The 24,358-nt window shown below is 49.0% G+C and overlaps 1 protein-coding gene and 1 long non-coding RNA gene across 2 annotated transcripts in view; one reads left to right on the top strand and one right to left on the bottom strand.

Annotated features, from left to right (window-relative positions):
• Window positions 1–2,199: 2,199 nt before the first annotated feature.
• LOC141726581 (uncharacterized) lies at window positions 2,200–8,393 on the bottom strand. The gene is made up of 3 exons (XR_012577710.1): window positions 8,249–8,393; window positions 7,607–7,803; window positions 2,200–3,315 (listed from the first exon to the last, which is right to left on the bottom strand). It is a non-coding gene; the product is annotated as an uncharacterized LOC141726581 (long non-coding RNA).
• An 809-nt stretch (window positions 8,394–9,202) lies between these two features.
• The window catches only part of LOC141726556 (serine/threonine-protein kinase pim-1-like), a 37,420-nt gene continuing 22,264 nt past the window's right edge, over window positions 9,203–24,358 (top strand). The window contains exon 1 of the mRNA XM_074531483.1: window positions 9,203–9,228. Within this exon, the coding sequence (XP_074387584.1) occupies window positions 9,203–9,228 (26 nt within the window). The remainder of the gene's footprint in view (window positions 9,229–24,358) is intronic.

The following is a 24,358-nucleotide window of genomic DNA, read 5'->3' as shown; positions in this document are numbered from 1 at the left end:
TTCTATGGTCTCTGCTTCTTCACAATTGCTTCCTCTATCCCTATCACTCCTAGCTTTATGTTCTTAATATATTTGGTATTCTTTAACTAAGGTATGTGATTTCTTCTAGCTGTATTACCAACTTAGTTTCTTACCTCATTTTAAAATCTTAACTAAAATATGCAGTCTCCTACCATCCCAATTGTATTCCCAGCTGGCCCCTCGACCCATCTGCACTTTTCAATTATCCTAATTACATTTTCAGCTAACCCCTTGACACACCTCAGGCACATCCCTGACTGCCTCTCTCCCAGCAGCTCAGAGCTGCATTGCACAGCGCTTGCTGTGTGCCAGAGAGCACAAAGCAGGCTGGCCTGGTGGGCCTGAATATTTCTGCCAATCACTCTGCATCTCACACCTTTGCTCTGGCTCAGAGCAGAACTGCAGGATTGCAGGCGCTTCCTCCCAGAGCTGCGTGAGGCTCTGGCTCCTGCAGATGGGCCCTGCCAAGCTGTCCCTGCCTCATGCTGGCCTCGCTTCTCCTGGCACAAGTGCCGGGCCTGAAGGAGCTGCCCTGTGCTCCAGCCTGCCGAGCAGCCCGGCTCCCTGCCCCGGTGCCCAGAGTGCTGCACACACTGCTGGCCTTTGCCAGGAGTTGCAGGGCAGCCGGCAGAAGAGGAGGAATCCTCAGGCAGCCCAGCGGCCCGCGGCTGCCCTTGGCCTTTCCCTGCTCCTGGGCACACTCCAGACGGCCAATGCCTCCAGGCTGGGCTGTGCCCAGCATGGCTGCGCTTCCCCTCGGGAGCAGCCAGCTGCCACCTGGGCTCTGAGAGCGGAGGATTCGCCCACTCCCAGCAAGAGGCACCCAGGGCCCGGCTGCTGCCTCTTGCAGCTCCAAGGGCCTCCTTCCAGCCTGCCTCTGCCGGGGCTCAGGCTGCTCCGGCCTCTGCCGGGGCTCTGCTGGGGCTCCAGCCCAGGCAAGGCCGGGCCTGCTCTCACCTCACAGGCGCTGACAGCTCTGTGCCACAGGAGACCTTCCCGAGCACCCTCTCTGATCTTTCTGCTTTCTCACTTGCGCAAGGCTCTCCTCCAGCCAAAGAGATTATTGCATTTAGGGATACAATTCCAAGTGGCAGCAACCCCAATGCTCTTCAGTCACAGCTAAAGGCCTGCATCTGCGCAAGATGTTTGGGCTGCTCCATTCTTCCTTTGGTTTTGCCTTCAAATGCCATTGCCCTTTCTGCCTCAACTAGAAGTGTCACAGATGTACCAAAACGAGCCAGTGTTCTGGCCAAGGGCAGTTTGCTCTGGAGATGATGAATGAAGAGTCTTCCCAGCTTTCAAAGCACACTGAGAAAAACAACAATCCCTTCTTTTTAAATTTTAACAGTTTAGTAGCAATAAAATAGTTATTTAGATTGTAATAGAAGTTAGAATAATAAGCATTTGGACAATCAGAGTTAGAACAGTAAAGGACAATAAAAACAAAAACATACAGACAGTCCTGGTGCCTCCTGGGCAATTATGCCCCGAAAGTACACAGGCTAACAAAGGATTAGCCCTTAAAAGCAATAGCCTGTTGCATATTCATATATCTCATACATGATGCATAAATTCTTTTCAAACAAAGGGTGTTCTCTGCTTATTGTCAAGTTCTCCCCCTTAACCCTGTTGGCTCCTTTAAGTCGGGAAGGAGGTGGAAGAAAGTTGGTCTTTTCCAATAAGGACGCAAGAATTCTTCCCTTGGGGCTTTTCGTGTTCTGTTGCTGTCATCTCTGGGGAAAGAATTTCTTGATTACCCCATCCCTTTCTTGAGCTAGTTAAAAAAGTATCTTACATCACATAGTCCATGTTTTACATAATGTTATAATCTAAAACTCTATTTACCACTGAAATAATTACCAATATAGCTGGCCGGGACGAACATGAGCTTGTCTGGCCTTTGCTGCCTGACCAAATAGCAGCATCTGTGGAATTTTACCCCAGAGACACTTTTGGCTAGCTGGATGCTGCAGCTGGGCGCTTGGAGGCAAGTCCAGGCATGCAGGAGCTCAGCTTTACCTTTGGTGGAGAAGCTTTAAGGCCAGGTGAAGGAAAGGAGTCGGTTCTGATGGAGGGTTTCTATCCAGAGCTTTATTCCTGGCCCACAGGCCTCTGAATTCAGCAATGGCTCCAGGAGAACTCCCAACCGCATGGTGTGCTCGCTCTTTTACCCGGGGCAGAGGGGCAGGGAGGGAACACGGGGATCACCAACCAGGTACGGGGCGGGGAAGTGTCAAGGGACAGAGGACACCTGGATGGCCCAATGTCCTTCCAGGAGGGGAGGGCATCTTTGGAATTCTGCCAATCACTCGCCGCCCTTCTGGAATGCCAGGATTGACAGACAGCGCTCAGCAGGGGTCAGGGTGTGGAAAGGAGGGATGATTGACACACCTGGCAGGGAATGATCAGGGAGGAACCTGGGGTATCTGAGGCAAACCATGACATAGCACCGCAACATACCACACTACTTAAAAAAATACAGTACTACTAACTAAGACAACATAACACATATAGTATATTAATTTATTATTATATTAATATCTGTGAAGAGCCTGTCCTGTAATATGTACTTTTCACAACACCAAAGAAGCCATTGCACCTTTAAGAGACAGCTGACAACTCAGAAGGAAATGCTCAGCTTGTTCACAGGGTAAGAAAGAAAGGATTCTTCCAGATGAGTTAAAGTTTCAGAAACTTTATTTATTTACAATCCTACTCTATAATCCTCTAGGGTGGTATTTACAGAAAAATGGACAGGCACTAAATCAACCAGCCTAACCTTCTGGAGCTAACTAAACTAACTAACCTTCTAGGACTAAGTCAGGTTTTTAATAAAGCTGCATTCAAGTTTGTGGATAAAAAGGTGATGTTGCGAGCAGAAAGAAGAAGCAGAAGAGTTGCTGACAGACAAAGGGGTAGCAACCCAAATAAAATGACCCTTACAGCATCTACCAATTAGATTAAGAAAAAGATGCAACCAAACAATGCATGACTACAGAAAGCTACAGGATAGGAACTAATTATAAACTATGTTTAGAAGCACAATAAATGGCTTCTCCTTGATTCTCAATAAATTGTGCAGAGTCTTTTTTCTTTTCTCCACGCATAGTCCTACTCTAAATCCTACTCTAAATCCTACTCTACAGTCCTACTCTACAATCCTACTCTAAGATGGCTATGGAGAAAATGGTCCTGATGTGATTATAGCGCTGTTTGCTTCTCCATCCTCCTCTTCACTGAGATGATGAGCAGTGCCAGGGTGGATGCAGCCTCAGCTGATGTTACAAATGGATGCTGTTCACAAAAAAAAAAGGCCAAAAAACCATAAAACAAATACAGAAACAAAACCAAAAAAGAAAACAAAACACAAACAAAAACCCAAAACCAAAACAAAACAAATAAACCAAAAACAAACAACAAAAAGACAAAGAACAGTGAACAGTGAACCATCACTTTCCAAGCTCAGTGCTTCACAGGCTCAGTTGGGATCGCTCTGGGTCCTAAAAAGACCCAGAAAAAGGAGCAATGGGACCATCTGCTATCCAGTAGTCATGTGTAGGACCCTGCCATCACAGGCAAACCTGGCCCAGAACCCCACTCATCCATTTATTCAGGTTTCTTTATCTTGTTGGGATTTTTGCCCTGCCAGTGCTCTAGAAATGGTGCTTCCTCTCCCTGGGTTTTCTTCCTTTCAGGAAACTCCAATGGCTCACACGGGTCCCTGCCTTTGAAAGACAGGCACTGTGCTGATTCCCACAGGGACAGAAAGCAGTGTCTGCCTTTCCATGCCCTGCCCCTCGTGTGCTGGATGGCTCCTTCCTTCCCAGCAGGGCCAGCCCAGTGGCACTGGGCCCTGCAGTTCCCTCTCTGCCACACAGCCTGGCAGTAACCCTGGCACAGTTCCCATCTGCTTGAGCGTGCCAGGCAGCAGATGGGGCTGGGACAAGTCCCTCCCAGCTGTCCCTGTTTGCGTGGCAGAAACCTCTAAGGGTGGGCTGGGGGGCACAAACCAGGGCCCCTCAGAGTGAGCCCCCACAGCCCCTCCTGCCCACAGCCAAATCTCTGACTGCTCAGCTGGGACTGGCTTCCTTGGGTTCCTCCACCACCATTTCATGTCTCTGTACCCTGCATTGCTCTGCTTCAATTCTTTTGCCATTAGATAAAACTGAGCCCTCCACCAAATTACAAAAGAGGGCGACAGAAACAGTCAGAGGACAGAGCACCTCTCCTCTCAGGAAATGCGGAGGGAGCTAGAGTTATTCAGTTTTGTGAAGAACAGACACCAGGGAGACTTTATTGCCATTTTCCAAGATTTCAGAGTGGCTTTGAAGAAAGTGGGGGACATCATTTTTACAGGGCCAGTTACAATAGGATATGGACAAATATTATTAAACACAAAGGGCATCTAATCAGAGTAGGTGTAAGGAAGAACTTGTTTACTTGGAGCATGGTGGAACCCTGGCACAGCTTGCCCCAAGAGCTTGTAGGTGCCCCATCCCTCCAACCATTCTGGCTCCAGTGGCAAAGGGCTCTGAGCAACCTGATCTCTTTAAAGATGTCCCTGCTCATTGCAGGACACTTGCACCACAGGACCTTTACAGGGCCCTGCCACCCAGCCCAGTCTAGGATTCCTCACAGTTTTCATTTGAAGAGCACCAAGAATGGAGGTGAAGAGGAAGGGAGCTCATCTGCTGCCTTGGGCTTGAGTGGAGGAGGAGCCCATCGCTCAGAGCCTGTTTCACCTGCAGCCCCTTCACATTTTACCTGCAGGAGCTCCTTGGCAGACCAGCGCCGCGCCTCGTCTCTCTGCAGGCAGCAGCTCAGGAAGTCACGCAGGCAAGATGAAAATAGGTTGGGCTGCTGCAGCTTTTGTCTTCCTCCTGTGGCTATCAGGAGGTGAGGCTGGGGAAAAAGGAGACACCAGGCTCCACCTGCTTCTTTCCCATCTGTCACTGCTCTCCCAGATCCCATTGATTAAGCTCCACTCTGCAGTGGCACTTTCTGCCCTGGCAGAGACCCAGAGATGACTTTCCTTTACCAACCAAAAACCCAAACCCCGATGCAGCCACAGCTTTCCCACTGTCCTGCAGATCTTGCCTTGGCAGCTGATTTCATTGGCTGACCTAGTTAGTGGGAACTACATCAGCACAAGCACATTTCCTTCCCTGAGGATTCATATCAGCTTGAGAGGCGTTTTGGAAGAAGGACTTTGCTGTACTAACTCTACTGTATCCAAGGGTTAGGATATGAAAAGTATCTGCAGTGCTTCTTGGTCACTTAAGCACAGCTGCCATAAAACAAAACCAATCAAGCTTTCTGCTTTGTTCTTGAAAACAATGGGAATTGGAAGGGAAGAAAGGAAATCCACCAGGTATTCCTCAGGTAAGGAAACAAACATTGGGAATCTCATCTTCAACACAGACACATTAAGATGCATGCACAAATGTATTGGGATGAAAGCGCCTGCTGGGACACACAGGAGCCACCTGCAGCTCTGTCTCTCAGCAGTCTGAAAATTTCTGCTTTCCTTATATGGAAAAGAAAAGCTTTTCATGGTCAAATCAGAAGGAGAGGTTCCATCCCTACGGTCACCCTCTACCCATTTGGCTACACAAGTCAATGCATGAATGGTAGGCCCATCCCAGGAAGTGCCAGGAAACAAATGGGAGGTTTTGGCAGGCTCTCCACATCACCAGGCTCTGGCTTGGTGATGTGGAGAATGTTGCTTTGGGCTAGGAGAGAAACACGGTCACTGAGTGTTTCAGCAGCACTGCACAAGAAGCAGAAGAGACTCTGTGGCCTTTAGACCCTCATGCCCAGGTTTCAGGCATGTTTCCCAGTGAGAAGAAACTGCACAGGGGGTTAAGTTCCTCTCTAGAAATCAGTGCCTTAGCAACTTTCTTGTGTTTGGGCATCCTTTCTTCATTTCTGGAAATTTGACACCAGTTCTGAGAGGCTTGCCTTGTGGTTTTAGGGGCATCTTCACAGACAGACAAGTGGGAACAACTTGAAACCCAAAGCAAATGTGTCCTGAGAAGAGCTGGGGAGTGTTTGCCTGTGGTGAGGCTTGAGCTGTCTGGCAATCCCTTTCCATGATGTGCAGAAACATCCAGCTGCTCCCCAGAACTCAGTCCCTCTGGGCACGCAGGCCTCTGGAAACCCCTGAGGATTCCAGCCTTTCTCCTGCTCAAGAGCATCTAACCTAAGCTGAGCTCCAGTTTCTTCAGCAAGGCCAAGGATGCTCACTTCCATGCAGCTGACAGTGTCCATGGAGCTCAGCAGGTCTTTCTGATACTCCTCAGGCTATGAAGTTACAGTGTAGATTGGCAAGACATCGGCTGATCATTATCCAGTGTGGTTCATGTGGAACCAAGCTCTAACGCACTGACAAGTCAGAGGGAGAGAGCTCATTCTGCTTTTGCAAGAGGGTATTTAGAAACATAAGACACCAACTTGGAACTATTCAAACCTCAACTTGCAGAATCCATCTCAAATAGGCAAAAATAACAATGGCAAGAGGCCTTGGAGTCTCCATAAAAATGCCCACCACTGTCATGATAACTCTGTGCTCGTGGCATTGAAATAGATGGTGACCAAAGAGACTTTGCTATTATCCTCTTTAAGCCAAAGGAGAATTTCAAAGCCAGAAATGGCAATGCACTCCCCTTGTGTACAAATAATTTATGTGGCTTTCTGTCCTTTTCCCACATCACCAGAAGTGACAAAGAGGGTTTTATCCTGACTCTCAGCTGAGCTCAGCCACTGGCCATGGTGGGGAGCTGGAGCCCTCCCTGTCATTAGAACTCTGCAGGCCAGGGATGGCCCTGCTCCTGTGGTAAAGAAACACAGCACCGGTGTCAACTGCCCATGTTGGATCCCAGCCCAGGCACCTGCCTGCAAGCTCATCAACTTGTTAAAGTACCAAGAAACAGCCAAGGGTTTGGCAAAAAATTCTAACTGCAGTCGGAGAAAAACACATCCTAAACTTATCCAGGCCACCCACATCTGTGACTGAGCAATGTACAGATGACTTGAAAGCTTGAAAGTTTTGAAGATCCACAGGATTTGGAAAAGATGCTACAGAACGGAAGAGAAGAGCTGTGTTTAAAAAATGAAAAAGCAAGCAGAACTGCTTGGGCATTGGTTTGGTAGTGGTTTTTTTTTTCTCTTTTTCTTTTTTGTTTACTTTTCATTTTCCTTTTTTCTTATGTTTTCTATAAAATTGAAACTGGGAAGGTCTAACCTCCATTGCTCAGGATGTTTTTCACATGTCTACCCTCTCCACTGAAAAATTCTTGTCCCTCAGAAACAGAGTTCCAACATTGTTCAAAAAACAAGTGAGAAATGTCAGGCATGGCTGGAGGCCAAAATGGCAGGTTTCTGAACTGGTTAGGTTTCTGAACTGCCACTTCCCTTTCTGATACAACCAAAGCTACAGCAGATGCTGATATGTTGCAGGGGCATTTCTAGAAGGAGACCTTGGTGGAAGTGGTGCCAGCAGATGGCAATGGGATTTTGTCCAATGGCACACAGAGCATGGGACAGGTGAGAAAGACAGTGGGATCAGTGAGTATTTGCACCTTACCAAGACAGGAGTTGCATTCCAGGAAGGAACTTCTCGTTCCACCATTTCGATGCCCACGATTCCCAGAGACCATATGTCCACTTTGGGGCCACATGGTTGACCTGTCACCACTTCAGGCGCCAGCCACCCAGCAGCGCCGGCCACGGAGCTCCGTCTGCCCTGCTCAGGGCTGAGCTGAGCAAAGAGGCCAAAGTCAGCTGTGGAGAAAACAACAAACCATGAAAGCCAGCTCCAATTAGGAAACCAAGCAAAAGAATTCCCCACTCTCGGACTAGGAATGTGCTGTTGAATCTCCTGGAGAACTGTCCACACTCAATTTCCTTGGGGCTTTAGCCAAGGGAGTATGCAATTGGCCACTTCCAAAAAAACCCCAATTTCTCAATGCTGCTCACAGCAGTTGACTTTATTCCCCTGAAGCTTTAGATTGTAGCTCCCTCTCTCTGGAAGGGACACACACAGAGCAAGGCCACTCTTGACTGCTTGTGGTTCCTTCTACCTCTGTGCACGTTGCAACTGTGCCCTCAGCTCGCAGCAGGGGTCCCTGCACAGCCACCAGCACCATTTTTGGGGAGCTGGCAGTCACTCCAAGCAGCCCCACACCCACAGCCCTGGAACGCTGCACCTGACCAAGAATTTACTGACCCAGCTTGACAGAGCCGTCAGTTCTGAGAAGGATATTTCTGCTCTTAAAATCTTGGTGGATGACATGGTTTGTATGAAGAAATTGCAGTCCTTGCAGGCACTGAGAGAGAAAACAGAAACAGGAGGGCAAAAATGAGTGATGTGATTTCATCCCACAAGAAAGAAAACAAAGAACCTAAAAGATTCCCTCTCCACGGGAATGGGGAGTAATGGCAGAACAGTAATGGCCACTGAGAGGAAGAGCTTGCTGCTCCAACACTTGCAGAGCAGGACCTTTCTGAGGAAAGGCACGACAGCTTTTGAAAGAGCAACAGCACCTGCTGTTGTAGGCTGTCCCCTGCAAACCAGCCAGGATGACTCCTGCTGCAGTGGAAGTGCTTTTTCCATGCAGAGGACAAAGGAGGGGTTTGAAAAGGAAAAGTCCCTCCCTTTGGTGTGAAGCGGATCACTTTTGGGTGGGAGGCTGCATGACAAAGATTTTCTTGCTGGCCTCAGCACAGGCTTGGATGTATCACACCAGTCACCTTCTTGAAGCAAAGAGCATTTTGGCTGTACTACTATCCTTTTCAGCTGAGGACTGGGAGAAATGAGTCTTTTTTCTTTGCTGATCATTTCAAATCCTGCCACCAGCACCTTTGCTTTCACAGGCAAGGAATGCAGTGAAGACAAACTCCAGGCAAACATTTAGAGAGGCAAGGTGGAGAACAGCAAATAAAAATACAAGAGACAGAGCGAGAATACAACAGCAGGAGATAAGAGTACTGGCACTGAGTACAGGGAGTGCAGGGGCACTGGCAGGCCTTTCACTTGAGATGCTTTTACTTGCCCATAGAATACCAGCCACACAGAAACAAAGCTTGGCACAGGAAATCACTCCAGCTCTGAGGCCCTGTTTCCCAGACAATGCTGTCCAAGCCCTTGGAAACACAGCTGGGATTGCTGACCTCCCGACTGATGGCTGCCATCTCATCTTCCGACAGGTAGGTCTGGCTGATGACATTGCTCAGAGTGCCTCCATCCATGTACTCCATAACCAGGGACAGTTCCTCACCCACAAGGTAGCTGAAAGAAGGACACAAGGGCGTGGAGATGAATGTACATGGCTAGGTTGCTGTTTGGAAACTACGGATTCACTCTTCTTTTCAGGTCCCTTTGAGACAAAGACAAAATAAAGGAATAGACATTCCCTCTTGGCTGTGCATTGTTTGCCATCTGTGCAGTCTCAAGGAGAAAGGTACAGCTGCGAAAAAAGAGATGTCTTAGATGGGCAGCAAGCAAAATGTGCAGTTTAGTAACAGCCCAGATAAAAAGCCTCTCATGCATGGTGTTTATGGAAAAAAGCACCTAGTCTTCCTGGCATGCATAGCAATGGAAAACAGGGGCAACAATCCAAGGGAAATCCTTGTTAGTTTACCTAGACGTAAGAAGACACTTGAATAAAATCAAGCTCCAAACCAAAGTGGTGGCTGTGAATATAGAGATCATTGATTTAGTAAGAAACTACTCATCCGGGTTTTTGAACAATTTTCAAATACCATGTGCCAGCAAAGACTCATGCAGACAAAATGCAATGTCTTCCCATCCACTGGAGATGAAAAGAGCAATAATAATTAGCCAATAATTACAGCTCTATTTTCTACCAGTGACCAAAGTGGGATTTTTCCTTGCATGTTTGCAGTAGGTGAACAAACTTTCATGGGACAAAAGCACAACTCACCTGTCTAAACAGTTGACCAGGTTGGGATTCCTGTTCACCTTCATGACCATGAGTTCATTGACTTTTAGTTTGTTCTTCCTCAGCCCTTGAAGCTGTATTTTCTTGATGGCCACCTAAAATGACATTGAAAATCAGTAACTTGAGAGGTTGGTGGCACGAGACCACAAGGCACATGGAGCGAGTGATTTTGCAATGATACAGCTGAGCTGTGCCAAACTGCCTTGTGATTAGGCACTGCAGTAATGAGGAACTGACATTCCAACAGCCCATTTCTCTGCTCCCTTGGGAGCCAGTTACAGGACACGTGGGGCCACTGACATTTTGCCTTGAGCACTTGGTAACAGCGGTGTCTCAGTTATCACCCACAAACCTCTGACCACACTCTCTGCTGCGTCGTTTGGGACTCAGAAGAAGTAATCCTTGCCTTAATACTCTGTGGATACATCCTGGGCTATGGGCAGGGCTTAGGGCTTTCAGGGACGCCTTGCAGATCTCTCCCTATGTGCAGTTCCCAAGTGCAGAACTGCAGGTGGCTAAGGAACTACCAGTAACTTTCAGATGGATTTGCTGGCAGCCAGAAATGAGAACTCAGGACTCTGAAGCTGTAGCCCCAAGGAGCAGTGAGGTGCTCGAAGGCACCACCTTTGTTTTAGCAATAGAGAGCGAGTGAGCGCGTCCTTCTCTGAAAGGAACCGCTGCCCTCCGTGCCTTCCTTCCGGCAGCTGAGGAGGACAAAGTCCCAAATGTGTTTTGTGGGCTGGCACCAGTCTGTGCTTCTTGTGCCTTTTCAGCACAGCTCTGCCCAAAGCTCCAGCCACAGCTCACACCAGAGGGGAAAGCCCTCGAGTGCAGCAGAGTCTGCAGGGGCTGTTGACATTTACCTCTCCTCCTGTGGCAGTGTCGAGTGCTTTGCAAACATCTCCAAAAGTCCTAGAAACAAAACAGAAGCAGAGAAAAGAGAAGCCATTTAGATCTTGCAGTGAAAGCCAGCCCACACAGGAGATCTGTGCTGTCAATGCCTAAGACCTGCAGGACACTGGAAGCATGGAGATGTCTTTGACAATGCCTTCTGAGCACACTTAGAAATTCTGATCAGCACTGACAATCTAAGCCCAGCGTCTGAACACATTTGCAGCTTGTCTGACTTTACACTTGATACCTATTCCACCAGCAAAACACCTGATGCATAGTTTTGTACAATTAACATTGCTTGGACTCACCCACTGCCAATATTTTCCAGTTCAATGTATTTTAGAATAGGATTTTCCATCTTCACCATTCTCCCTGAGGGAAACAAAATGCAAGATGTTCACTTTAAAGCAGAGATCCCACCTTCTAGGAGATACAAAAGGCAGCCCCACTGTCTGGGGCTCTGAGCCCTCCCTTGGTGGACAGCTGGCTAACATCAACAGGAACAGCAACTGGAACAACAAGAAAAGAACAGCAGGCCCACAGTCAAAGTGGCTGGCACAGAGACTGATTTCCAGCATCCTTTGAAGTGAGAGACCGCTTGACAGCAGGCACACAGGGAAGCACAGGGAGATACATTCAGAGGAGACTGAGACCAGAAGAGAATACCTAGCAAGGCAAGTAAGTTTGTCATCTAGAAACATTAAGGAGAGCTGGAACTAACAGTGCCTTTGTTTCCTTGGGAATAAACACTGTGAGATTTAGAAAAGGTTTTCTATTTGCTAAGATTAAATGCACCTGGACATCTAGAATCAATTCCTCTGAACAGATGCCAAGGTCAGAAGTGGAGGAATATTGCCAAGTGTTCCCATCTTTTCCACCTTGCAGCAGTTTTCCAGAAGAATGCCTCTGTGTTTGTAAAGCAGAGCAGCTCATGCTAGAACCAATCCCCACAGGGCTTTCAGCATCAGGACCCTCACCATTTATGAGCAGGCTGAGCCCAAAGACGCCCTTGCCCGTGCCCCGCGTGAAGAACCGCGCCGCTTCTCTTCACCCTGACAGCGCGGATCCGTCGCTCCCATTGCACTTGCCCTCTCAGCACCGCACACGTCCCCATCTTCCCAACTCGGCACGGCGGGCACAGAGGACAGCAGTGCTCCTCAGGCGCCCCTGTGACACAGAGAGCTGCCCAGAGGAGATGCTGACCCTCTTGTGAGCCCAGGCCGTGCGAGGCAGAAGCCGGCCCAGAGAAGGGGCTGCTGCCTCAGGCAGCTCCGCGCTGCAGCAGCCGGGCAGCAGCGGGACCCTCCCAGCTAAGGAAGGCTCTGGCCTCTGCAGTCCCACAGCCCTCGGGGGCAGGGCAGCGACCACAACAAGGCTGGCAAAGCCCAAGCATGAGCACTGACAGGCACTGATGGGAAGAAGCCAGAGTCAGCCTGAGCCCCGGACAAGCTGTTGCCCCCATTCAGGACACAACAGGATGGGCTTTGAGATCAGCCACACCGAGGCACAGAGCAGTGCCCTTTTTGTCCCAACTGGTGACGGTAGCCACAGAATTCACTAGGCTCTCTTCTGAACCCTACCAGATCTTTTCTGAGAGCACAGCACTGGCAGCTGTTACAAGCAAGAAGCAGATTCATTGGGTTGTGCTGCAGAATCACAAAGGGCTTGATGTGTTCTCCTAGAGACTGATTTCAGCAGGACTTCTGCCAGTGTCTAGGACTCAAGCAGTCACAGCCTTCTGCTGATCCAGGAACAATCCCTGCTTCTGCCTTCAGCAGAGAGGGAAGCCCAGGCAAACTCCAGCCGGTCTAAGCTGCCCTCAGAGGCAGCAGGAACACCCAGAGCTCTCTATTGCTGCCTCGGAGCACTGCCAGCACTTCTGTGACACTAAACTGAGCAGAACCCTCTGGTACAGCTGTGCTGACACGTGCACACAACACACTGTCCCTCAGATAAGAAAGATACCAGACGTACTCTGCCGCTCCAGGGAGTCACCCGCCATCTCCTGTTGCTGAGCAGCAGCTGGGTCAGCACGGGAGGTGAACCAAGGGCTCAGGCTCCACTTCTTCAGCTGGGGAGCAAAGGCTCCTTGGGACGGCACTGCTGCTGCAGCAACTTCAGTGTCCGAGTCGGTGTAGATCTGAGACAAGAAATGAGTTGATGTCAGGAAGGTGTGGCAGACATTGCCCTGAAATGCAAGAGAGATTGCCATTTGAAATGCAAGCCCTTAGTAAGCTGCTGTCAGCCACAGGCAGAACTCCTCAACTGGATTGCTTTGGATGTCCACTTGTGAAACCAAATGGTCAAAACCAAAGGCTGGTTTTACTCGAGTTCATAGCCAGTTTCTTGTTCTAAAGGACGACAGCAGCAATGACCGCTCCACTTCCTCCCAAAGACTCCTTTCCCCCTCCTAGGTCTGCAGATACATTTGCAGCTCCTCATTCTAATGTTCTACCTCCTGCCATGAAATTCTCTTTTTCTGCACCTTCCTCGGGACGAGCTTATCCTGCAGCATCTCTGGATGGTTCAGTTCCTGGGCCTCATGCCAGCCTCGGGGCTCTTGGTTGCCCGTCATTTGCTGGAACTCTCTGCAGGCTGCCAGGTAGGATGGCGACACTTCCACCTCAAGTCAAACAGAACAAAGCAGTCAGAGACTACAGCTTGTCCCCGTCAGCCAGGAGTCATCGACTGGGAAGAAAGGAAAGGACAGGAGCATTCACAAGGGATACAGACAGCTTGTAGCTCGTATTCCAAATCTATGTGAGTGACCATGTTCACCTGCAAAAACACTTCAAGAAACAAGGCCACCTGGAAGAAGCCAACAGGAGTTCATTCGTATGACTGCTGGCTAAATGGCCAGAGGAGTAATGCCACAGTCTAGAGCATCAGCTGAGATCCAGCAGAGCAGGAAGTGTCCTTGAGAGCAGCTCTGACAGAGGCCTCATCAGGATGGCACTCAGAGGCATCACCCACCCCCCTGCTGTTCTGCACTGGAAAGGCAAGGAGGGCAGAAACCACCCCTTGGGTGACTGCAGTGCCTATTGCTATTTCACTCGCTTGCTTTTCTAGAGCCTTTTGCTCCTGAAGGAGGCGATTCATTTTCTCTTGGATGATTTAAATTTTTTTTTGTCTAGCCTCATCTTCCTTACCTTGGTCTTAGCCTCAGTTTCATACAGCTGTGCCTGCATCTGTTTGTCAATTTTCTGTAAACAACAATGGAAAGGACTCTCTTTCATGAGTAGAGTGGCTGCCATTCCTTCATTCACCTGTTTTTGTTGATTGCCCCTCTGCATAGGGAGATTCTTTACCTCCTGGATGTCTTCATTCCATCTCTTCACTGCCATGATGGCACTCTGAGCTTCAGGCAGCTCTGATTGTGGCTCTGCCTTGATGTTCTGTACACACAAAAGCAGAGCAAGTGACTGAGAGCTGCCATCAGGCTCAGCTTTTCCCTCTTTTAGCCTCAAAATCACATTTATTCAGCCCCTTCTTTCTGCTTCCCTACCCAGCTCTGTTTCCACTGTAACCATCCTGTCCCAGGGCTTTTCTCTGCAGATTCCAAGGCTCTGTGCTTCCAGTGCCTGTGGGACTCCTGGCCTCCTCAGTCCCAGGAGCTTTGGTTTATGCCCCTCTTCCTGCCCTTCCCTCTGTCCCCTGGCCAGTCAGGCTCACCTGGCCATTCTCCTGTGGCTCTTCCACCTGCTGCCTGAGCTGCTCTTCCTGCTCTCGGGCAGGGAACAGCTCTCCCTGAGTCTGGCATGGCATCTCAGATAAGGCAGTGTGCTCCTGCTCTTTCTCTAGAAGCACCTGCACAGAAAGCAAGAGAAGATGGGTTTCAACTTCCCATATGCCCTTTGTGGGCCAAGACTCACAGACTGCTGGGCTCACACATTCCCAAAGCACTGTGCTGCTGCTCTCCTGGGTCGTTCTCTGCCCGTGGGGAGGCACAGATTCCAAAGTGACCCTGGCCCTACAATCAGGGGCCACTGGGACTGAAGCTCCAACAGCCTCTCAGGCAGCTGACAGGGAAGGGGTGGCATTTCTCAAGGGTCTGGTGAGGGCTTCCCTCTGCTTCTGCCATGTCCTGTTCGTCTTTCAGTAGTGACTGACACCCCGCCCTGTCCCACAGCTCCATCCTGGCTCTGCAGGGGCTTCCTGGGTGAGCTCACTCCTTGTGAGAGACACTTCTGGAGTTCACCTTCTCTTCAGGCCTACACCAGCATTCCTCCTTCCTGACATCCACACTCTTGTTAGAAAACCGGGTCATTCAGGAGATGAGGATGCATGAAAAGATCTCTGATGGAAGTCAGAGAACCTCGATGGCCATCTCAGTATATGGAGGAGGACCAAGGTGTCTCTTCTCCCTCTTGTCAACTGAGAATTCTGACCAGCAGTAACAGAGTTTCTCATAAGGCCCCATTAACGGATGCACTTACACAGCCCTGGGGATGCCAGTGAAGGAAACCATGTGTCATGTAATGTGTGTATGAGCAAAGTCACCAGACCCCAGCTACAGCATGGGATAGTTCCACTCCCTCAGGACATGCAAAAATTTAAAGGATAAAAAGAAGGCTTCAGGGCACAAGAGGCTGGAGGAGGAAAATATGAGGGGAAAAAACAACCATCTCTGGAGAGGGAAACATCTCTGCCTGCTCATGTTCCGTCAGTGGAACTTGTCTCTACTCCTCTCCTGAAGGGATGCCTTTAGGTGAGCTTTGCATCTTCCACTGCTTTGGAGCAGAGCCAGGAAGATTCAAATAGAGAGATAGACAGATCTCACTTTTATAATCTCTCTTTACTGTGCTGTGGTATTTACATTCTTTGAACAGAGAGAGATATAATTCTCTCTCCTTGGATTTTTTTAAGGGAAGGTAGTGAGAAACTTACAGAAGAAGAGAAAACAATTATTATCTCTACTTGCTGCCCTTGTTGTTTAGTACATGTAGAATGTGTTATAGTGATTGTTTACTGAAAGTGATTTGTTAATTGGATTTTAGTGATAGTTGTTTAGCCTGATTAGCTAATTAGATAAAAGCTGTGTTGTGACTGTCTGGAGACAGTCACGAGTTTTTCTTTAGTAGCTTTTTAGTACAGTATGTCTATAGAATAGTTTTAATATAGTGCTAGTGTAATATAACATAGCTTAAGAAAGAATTTCTTTAACCTTCTAAATCATAGAGCCAAAGCACATTATTCCCCATGGGGGGGGTCACCCTGAATCGATACTGTCCTTTCTGTCGCTACACACATCAGCACTCGGTAGCAGTGCCCCGATCAGCAGCCGTCCTGAATTTGCTCTCCTGTTGCTTCAGTAACCCACACTCTTGGGGAATCTGGAGCGTGTGGGTCCCTATGGAATGCAACCAGACCCAGAGCATTCCACTGGGAACTGCATTCTTTGTACATCTCTGCTTGGGCAAGTTCTTCTCTTGAACTGGACCACACTGATGGGGCTAAAGTGGCTGGAGTCAGAAATGCAGCCCAGCCCCTCCAGCTCCTCTAATCTCTGAGCACCAGCTGGAATGCAAGGGCATTGATTTCCTGCTCAGTTCCCAAACACAACACACACTGATTCCCTGGGCTGCCAAAAGACACAGGAGCCGTTAACCTGAAAGTGATGTGTTTCTGCCAGTGCTGGAAAAGGGCAGGAAAGATTGAGAAAAAGCTCCCTTGCTCCCTGGAGAAGGAGAAATTACACAAGGCTTCTCCTTCTAACAAACAAACAAACAACCAACAAAATATGAAAGTGTTACCCACTCCAGTGTCTAAAGCACTTGGATGCAGTGAAGGGATGTTTGGCAGGGAAACAGCCCTTGTGCTGAGCATTGGCTCTATGGATCCAAGGCAGGCATCTATGGAAGTCTGCCTGAAGGTCCCTCATGAGCCCCCATTGTCCAGGCTAAAGCTCCCTCAGCCCCTCCTCCCTGGCCTTGTGCTGCACCCCTTGCCCAGCTCCCCTGTCCTTCTGTGCCCACGCTGCAGCCCCTCCATGACTTTCTGCTTCCCAGGGCCCACAGCTGCACACAGCACTCCAGCTGTGGCTGCAGCGCTGCCCAGCACAGGCCACGCTCACTGCCCTGCTCCTGCTGCCCCACTGCTGCTGGCACAGCCACCGTGCCCTTGGCCTTCTTGGCCCCCTGGCCCCACGCTGCCTCATCTTCAGCTGCTCACGGCCGCCAGCCCTGCGTCCTTTGGGCCCACACAGCTCCCCAGCCACAAAGGTGCCCATTGCACTTCAGATACAGCAGGCACCATTGCAAGGTGTACACCCTGGGTTTAGCATTACAGGACAGCAGTCAAGGACTTGCAGCTTTGCTCCCATTCTAGGCTCCAATGCAGTTTTCAAAGCAAACTACACAATAGAAGGTATCAACAGACACATGCAGTGTCTGGTTTTTGCCTCAGAAGAAAGATTCAGAACTACTCCCTTTGTTTCTTTTGCCGCACTAGACAAGAATGGTCCCCCACAGCTTCATGGACAACACAGTCATCTCCTTGCAGCTTATCAAAGACCAAGAAACAGGCAGACTCAGAGCACCTATCTGCTCTGCTACCGGCTGCTCTGCCTGAAGGGGCAAAAGAGCAACCTGGCAACAAAGGCAGCAAAATCCCTGACTTCAAGCAGCAACTCTACATCCCCAGTGTGTCTCTGAAATACTCCCAAGTAAGCACACCCAAGAAGTTTGTGGGGACAAAGCACCACCAAGAGCTTTTGTGGTCAGATCAACATTTTTTTGTGCCTGCAGCTACTTGGCCAGTCTGTGCAGGGGGACAGGTCTCTCCACGCCACAGTGTCCCCTGTGTATCCAACAAGGCTGAGCACAGTGTCTTTGACATGCTCCCTGCTCTGGGATCAGGGAGCCTTTGTGCTTCAGGCTGGCCCCTATCAAAATGCCAGGAAGCTGGTGCCTAAACGTGACAGACCAAAGCCCATTGTCCAGCTGTCACAGGCTGGGGGCAATCACCAGGCCCTGGCAGGACTCCAGCACTCAGCATCCTCAGCCAGCAACAGCAAGTGCTGGCTGGTCAGAAACTTGCAGCTCTGCCCTGCACTAAAGACAGCAGCACACACAGCTGGCACTTACTGGCTCAGAATGTTCAGGCTGTGGTATGAGCACAGCTGGAGGCTGGCGCTCATCCACTGTTGTGGTGTGTTGCAATATCCTGTTTTACCTTCTCCCTTCCCCCTCGCCCCTCGCTGAGTGTGCCCTGTCAATCAGGCTAACATACCAGCAAGGCGTCGTGTGATAGGTGTCCCTAGTACCTTGAGACCCTGCCCCTTCACCTGGTTGGTGACTCACCTGTCCCCTCCCCTTCCCCTGTCCTGAGCTTAAAATGTGAATGAGACCATGTGGCGCCATTCTGTTACCAGCAGTGGCCCAGTGCAGACGTATCTGTGCTCATGGAATAAACATCTGGCTACCTTCTAGCAGAATCCGCTCCCTTCTTTTCTTCACCATCGCCAGAAGCTCTCCCCTGAGGTAAACGGAGTCCTGTCTTGTGCCCCGCTGCACTCTGCCGCCAGCCAAGGTATCTTTGAGGTATAACACCGCAGAGCTGCCTGTGGCCCAGCAGCGAAGGTCAGAACTGGCCTAGGCACCATCTAACTGGTTATATTGGGATACATATTCCAATATATTGGCGTCCCTGGGTGGGCTCGACCCTGAGCCAAAAACGGACTCGCAGTACCTCAGAGAAGCTTCTGCCAGCCGTGCATCCAGCTGAAAGGAGCCTGGCTTCAAGACTCCCAGCTAGAGACTTTGGGAATACTCCCAGAAAAAGTTTCGTGGACTGTTCGGCGCCTTTGGAAAGCCCTGCTTCATTGTGGTGAACAGATTTTCCAGAGGAAGAAAAGGGTAGCTTCTCTTGCACCCAGAGAGAGGTCCTTTTCCGGTGGAGACCTGCCTGCCTGTACCCAGCCTACAGCTTCCATTTCACGTGAGTATCTCTGCTTTCGGTAGAGCAGAAGCTCAATAACAGACTCTGCCGCGAGTTCTGTTCCTTTTTGCCTTTGTATTTTGGCTGCGCAGCCCCACAGACAAGAATTCATAGCGTTCTAGTGTTAGCTTTCCTGCTGCGTGTTTCACTGTTTTTTAGAATTCGCGCCGGAGCGGGATCGCTCTCTGCCCTTCCCCCCCCGGCTCAGCAGTGTGCTCAGACACGTGTTAGGAGATTTTCTTTCTCTTTCTCTTTGCGGGAGAGGGGGGGGCTCTCTTTCCACGTGGCCGGGGGACCTGCGGGGGTCGGGAGTGCTCTGCACACGCGGCGGCGGGGGGGGGCGTCCCGGTTTCGGCTGCCACGTGGAGTAGTTGCTGTCTCTGCTCCGCGGGAGTGGCTGCTGCATTCCACCGCGGGGGAGGCTTTGTTTCTGCCTCGGCTCGGCAGGGCGTGTCCCAGCTCCCTGCTGCTGCTGCCCGGGAATTTTAAAAGCAGTATATACAGCTGCATTGTGAAGCTTTTGTCTGCTCGTTATCGCTTTCTATCTGTGGTTTTTTTTAGAAATTGGTAGCTGATTTTAGCTTTGTTTTTGGTCAGGCGGGATTAAGTACTTTGCTTTTTAACATGGGTTCCAAACTTAGCATTGTACAAAGGGGAGTGTATTATCATATTGTTAGCATTTTAATCAAGAGTAATGTGAAATTCTCTAAAGGAAAATTGAAACAGTTTATAAGATGGCTTTTTCTGCAGTTCCCAAACATTTCCCCTGAAGAAATCCACAATATTCAATTCTGGGATAAAGTTGGGAATGAATTGATAACCTTAGGACAATCTGGCAAATTACCCTCAGCTAAATTTGTGTTCTGGAGTTTGCAAATTCGAACAGCATTGCTCAAACAAAAGGAAATGGAGAAAAAGCCAAATGTAAAGCCATGTGCCTCTGCTCTCCCTGTTCCTCCCTCTCCCTCTAAAACCCCTAAACCTCTTTCCCCAAAAAAATCCCGAGCACGTGTTAGTTTTTCGGAGAGCAGTGATGTCCAAAATGGCCCCCAGTCCCTAGGGGGTCCACAAGATGGTGGATGCCACGTGGCATCTTCCCAAACCTGGTCTTCTTCTTCCCAAAATCCTCTTATGCATTCCAAAATTCCATCCCCATCCCCCTCTCCTCCTGTTCCTCGTGACACCTTTCCCCCTCCCCCCGCCTTTCCTGCAATACCCTCAGCTCCGCCTCTTTACTCCTCCCAGGGGGCGGCCGCTGACGTGATGTCACCAGGTGACCCCGCCCTCTGTTCCCACGGTATCCCCGCCCCCTGCCAGCCCCTTGACCCCGCCCCTTGTTCCCACGGTTTCCCCGCCCCTTGCCGGCTCCCTTTCCCCGCCCCCTCCCCGGGTTCCCACGGTGGGGACACACCCACTGCCTGTCCCCAAACCTGTAGCTGTGATCCCAATGCTTCTGATTCAAGGGATACAGAGCAGGGGACAGCAGACCCAATGCATGGTGCCATGTTGTCACTGGCTCCTGTTACGTTTCAGCCTGCAGCTCAAGCTGGAGCAGCCCCAACTGCTAATTGGAGTTCTTTTGGACGACAATTGATTAAAGAGATCTGTAAATCTCATAAAGAATATGGTCAACAAAGTCCATATTTCCGTGGCCTTTTAAATTCTGAATTAAGTAGAACTGTTGTGGTTCCACATGATTTAAAACAAATTTTTTCATGTCTCATGACATCCACGGAATTCAAATTATGGGAATCAGCATTGAAACAACTGCTAAAAGATGCTCTCCCAAGCTTACAGGCTGATCCAAACACAGCAAAAGACAACAATGGTAACCCCATTACTATTGACCACCTCTGTGGTGAAGGTCAATGGTCTTCTCCCTCAGTCCAAGCTGCTGCAATTCCTGCAGAAACACTTGAGAAAGTAAAGGAAGCAGCTGAAAAGGCATTCTTTTCCCTCCAACCTGAGGGGCCTTTTGAGCCCTATAGTAAAATCAAACAACTACCATCAGAGCCTTTTGTGAAATTTGTAGAAAGGCTAACTAGAGCCATTGAAATACAAGTTAAAAAGGAAAATGCAAGGGAAGCAATTTTAGAAGAAATAGCATTTACAAATGCAAATGAACAGTGTCGAGCAGCAATCCTGAGCCTTCCTATGGAACCTTCCCCTACATTAAAAGATATGCTTCTAGTCTGTAACAGGAAAGTGCCTCTGATGAGTGTTGCTGAAGACACCAGACCAAGGCTGCTGCCAAGACCACCTCAGCGTGTTGCTGTTGCCAGCCCTGCACCTTCTCTTTCAGCACAGCAGTACCCTGGGCAGCAGCGGAGACCAGCAATAGTTGAGCCCACTAAACCATGCCTGCTTTGTAACAAGCTAGGGCACTGGAGTAACCAGTGCCCCCTGAAAAGGGAATTTGATGAATTTAAAAATAGCAGGGGAGGAGAACTGCAAGCCCTCCCTGGGGGTCAACAACAAAAAAACGAAGAATAAAGCGCCAGCCTGCCAGGCGTGCAGACATAAAAGGAGCAGGCCAAGAGAATAAGGGTAGCAAAACAAATCAAGCGCGCGATAATATTAACATTTGTGTAAGTGAAGCAGGTGCTTCAAAGACCAAGTCTGCTAGTCCACTGTTGAAAGTGAAACAAAATAACCTTTGTTGTGATTTAAGTGATTCTGTATTAACCGCATCTTCTGTCAATGAGCCTTACAGGTTGCAGCTGACAGAGTCACTCCACCTGAAGGACACTGACTGGCATTTTGTCTCTGTAAATCCTGAACAGAAAGGTACTTGGAACCAAATTCGTTGTAAGTACATCATCACTGGGGACAAAAACACACCACAAGAGATCGAAATTGCTCCGGGACTGACAACATCAGATCCCAAGCAATTTGTTCTCAGCCTGCACTGTTTCCACCCACCCCTGTTTCTTCCCAAGGGACAAATTGTTGCTCAAGCTATCCCTGTGCCATCTTTACCTGAAAATGTCGATAAACAGGGGCCCACAGTCGCCCGGGTCCAAGTTATTGGGACAGATAAACCCAAATTGTGGTGCAATGTCAGTGGGGGTGGGGAGTCTAAACGCATTGAGATGCTTGTAGACACAGGTGCAGACTGCACAGTGATTCCAGTACAAGACTGGCCAGCTCACTGGCCTTTACAAAATGTTGCTGGTCACCTTCGAGGTGTAGGAGGTCTGCAATTGGCAAGGCAATCCAAGAGCATTATTCAATTCGAGGGTCCAAACGGACAATTGGCAAATATCCGTCCATTTGTGTTAGATTATTCGGAACCTTTGTTAGGGAGAGATTTAATGGCCCAGTGGGGTGTCACAATTAATATTCCAGACTCTCCACAGCATTTTTGTGCAGCAGTCATTAAACAACAGCGCCCCACCCAAAAACTTAAGTGGAAAACAGACGAACCAGTTGATGTGAAACAGTGGCCACTCAGTAAACAAAAAATAAAGGTGCTTGAGGAACTAGTACAAGAGCAACTAAGAAAGGGCCACATTGTGGAGACCATGTCCCCATGGAACTCTCCAGTGTTTGTCATCCAAAAAGCTGACAAAAAGAGGTGGCGACTTCTCTGTGACCTCCGACAAATTAATAATGTAATTGAAGATATGGGTTCTCCTCAACCTGGTATGCCATCCCCAACAATGCTTCCTCAAGATTGGAAATTAGCTGTTATTGATATTAAAGATTGTTTTTTCCAAATCCCATTGCACCCTGATGATGCACCGCGTTTGGCATTCTCTGTCCTTTCTATCAATTCAGAAGCTCCTATGAAAAGGTACCATTGGACCGTTCTTCCTCAGGGCCTAAAGGTATCTCCAGCTATCTGCCAGTGGTATGTCTCTTCCCTGCTTTCCCCAGTTCGTGCAGCCGCAGAGAAGGCCATCATCTACCATTATATGGATGATATCCTTGTGTGTGCCCCCAATGATGATTTACTAACACATGCGCTTGACCTAACGATCGATGCATTGATTGTTGCAGGGTTCGAGCTCCAGGAACAGAAAATTCAAAAGATGCCACCTTGGAAGTATTTGGGCTTAGAAATTGGAAATAGGACCATTGTTCCTCAAAAACTAGAAATCAATCCAAGGATCAAGACCCTTGCGGATGTCCACAAGTTGTGTGGGTCTTTGAATTGGGTAAGACCATGGCTTGGTCTAACTAATGAAGACCTTGCCCCTCTTTTCAATTTACTGAAAGGGGGAGAGGACCCAGGTGCTCCTAGGTCTATTACCCCAGAGGCACGGAAAGCTCTAGAAAAGGTTCAGATTGCAATGTCCACAAGACAGGCCCACCGATGCCGGCCTGATCTGCCATTCAAATTTATCATCCTAGGTAAGTTGCCACACCTCCATGGAATTATTTTCCAGTGGGAGGAAAAACAAACACCTAAGGCAAAGGACACACCAAAAAAGGACCGGGACCAGAGGGACTCTCTCTTGATCATAGAATGGGTTTTCCTCAGTCACAAAAGGTCCAAGAGGCTGACAAAGCCTCAGGAGCTGATAGCAGAACTGATCCGGAAAGCAAGGACCCGGATCAGGGAGTTAGCAGGATGTGATTTTAAGTGCATTCACATTCCAGTTGAGTTAAAATCAGGTCAAAATACTATGAAAATACTGGAACAATTGTTTCAAGAAAATGAAGTGTTGCAGTTTGCTCTCGATTCCTACTCAGGACAATTTTCGGTAGCACGGCCCGCTTGCAAATTGTTTGAACAAGATGTTCAATTTACTTTAAAATTAAGAACTGCTCTAAGTAGGAGACCTTTAAAAAGGGCTCTAACTGTCTTTACAGATGCGTCCGGGAGGTCACACAAGTCTGTTATGACTTGGAAAGATCCTCAAACCCAGCAGTGGGAGACGGACATTGCTGAGGTGGAAGGTTCACCTCAGGTTGCTGAATTGGCTGCGGTTGTTAGGGCTTTTGAAAGGTTCTCAGAACCATTTAATCTGATTACAGACTCTGCATACGTGGCAGGAGTAGTATCCAGAGCAGATCAAGCAATACTGCAAGATGTATCTAACATTGCACTTTTTGAATTGCTTTCCAAACTGGTAAAGTTAGTCACTCACCGAGAGCAACCCTTTTATGTGATGCATGTCAGGTCACACACTGACTTGCCAGGGTTTATCGCTGAAGGCAACAGAAGGGCAGATGCTCTTGCTGCACCTGCAGTGATGGCCACTCTCCCAAATGTTTTTGAACAGGCAAAAATCAGCCACCAGCTTTTCCACCAAAATGCACCTGGCCTGGTTCGCCAGTTTAACATCACTCGAGAACAGGCCAAAGCGATTGTGGCCACGTGCCCAAATTGCCAACAACATGCACTCCCTACAGTGAGTACGGGAGCAAACCCAAGGGGACTGAACAGTTGTGAACTGTGGCAAACAGATGTAACACACATACAGGCTTTTGGACGGCAGAAATATGTTCATGTTAGTGTAGATACCTTTTCTGGAGCGGTCTATGCTTCTGCCCACACAGGAGAATCATCTATTGATGCTATTAAGCACCTCTTA

The sequence above is a fragment of the Zonotrichia albicollis genome, chromosome 36 (assembly GCF_047830755.1).
Source record: "Zonotrichia albicollis isolate bZonAlb1 chromosome 36, bZonAlb1.hap1, whole genome shotgun sequence".
NCBI lineage: Eukaryota > Metazoa > Chordata > Aves > Passeriformes > Passerellidae > Zonotrichia > Zonotrichia albicollis.
Note: the sequence above shows the minus strand (reverse complement) of the source record. Positions and strands in the feature narration are given on the sequence as shown.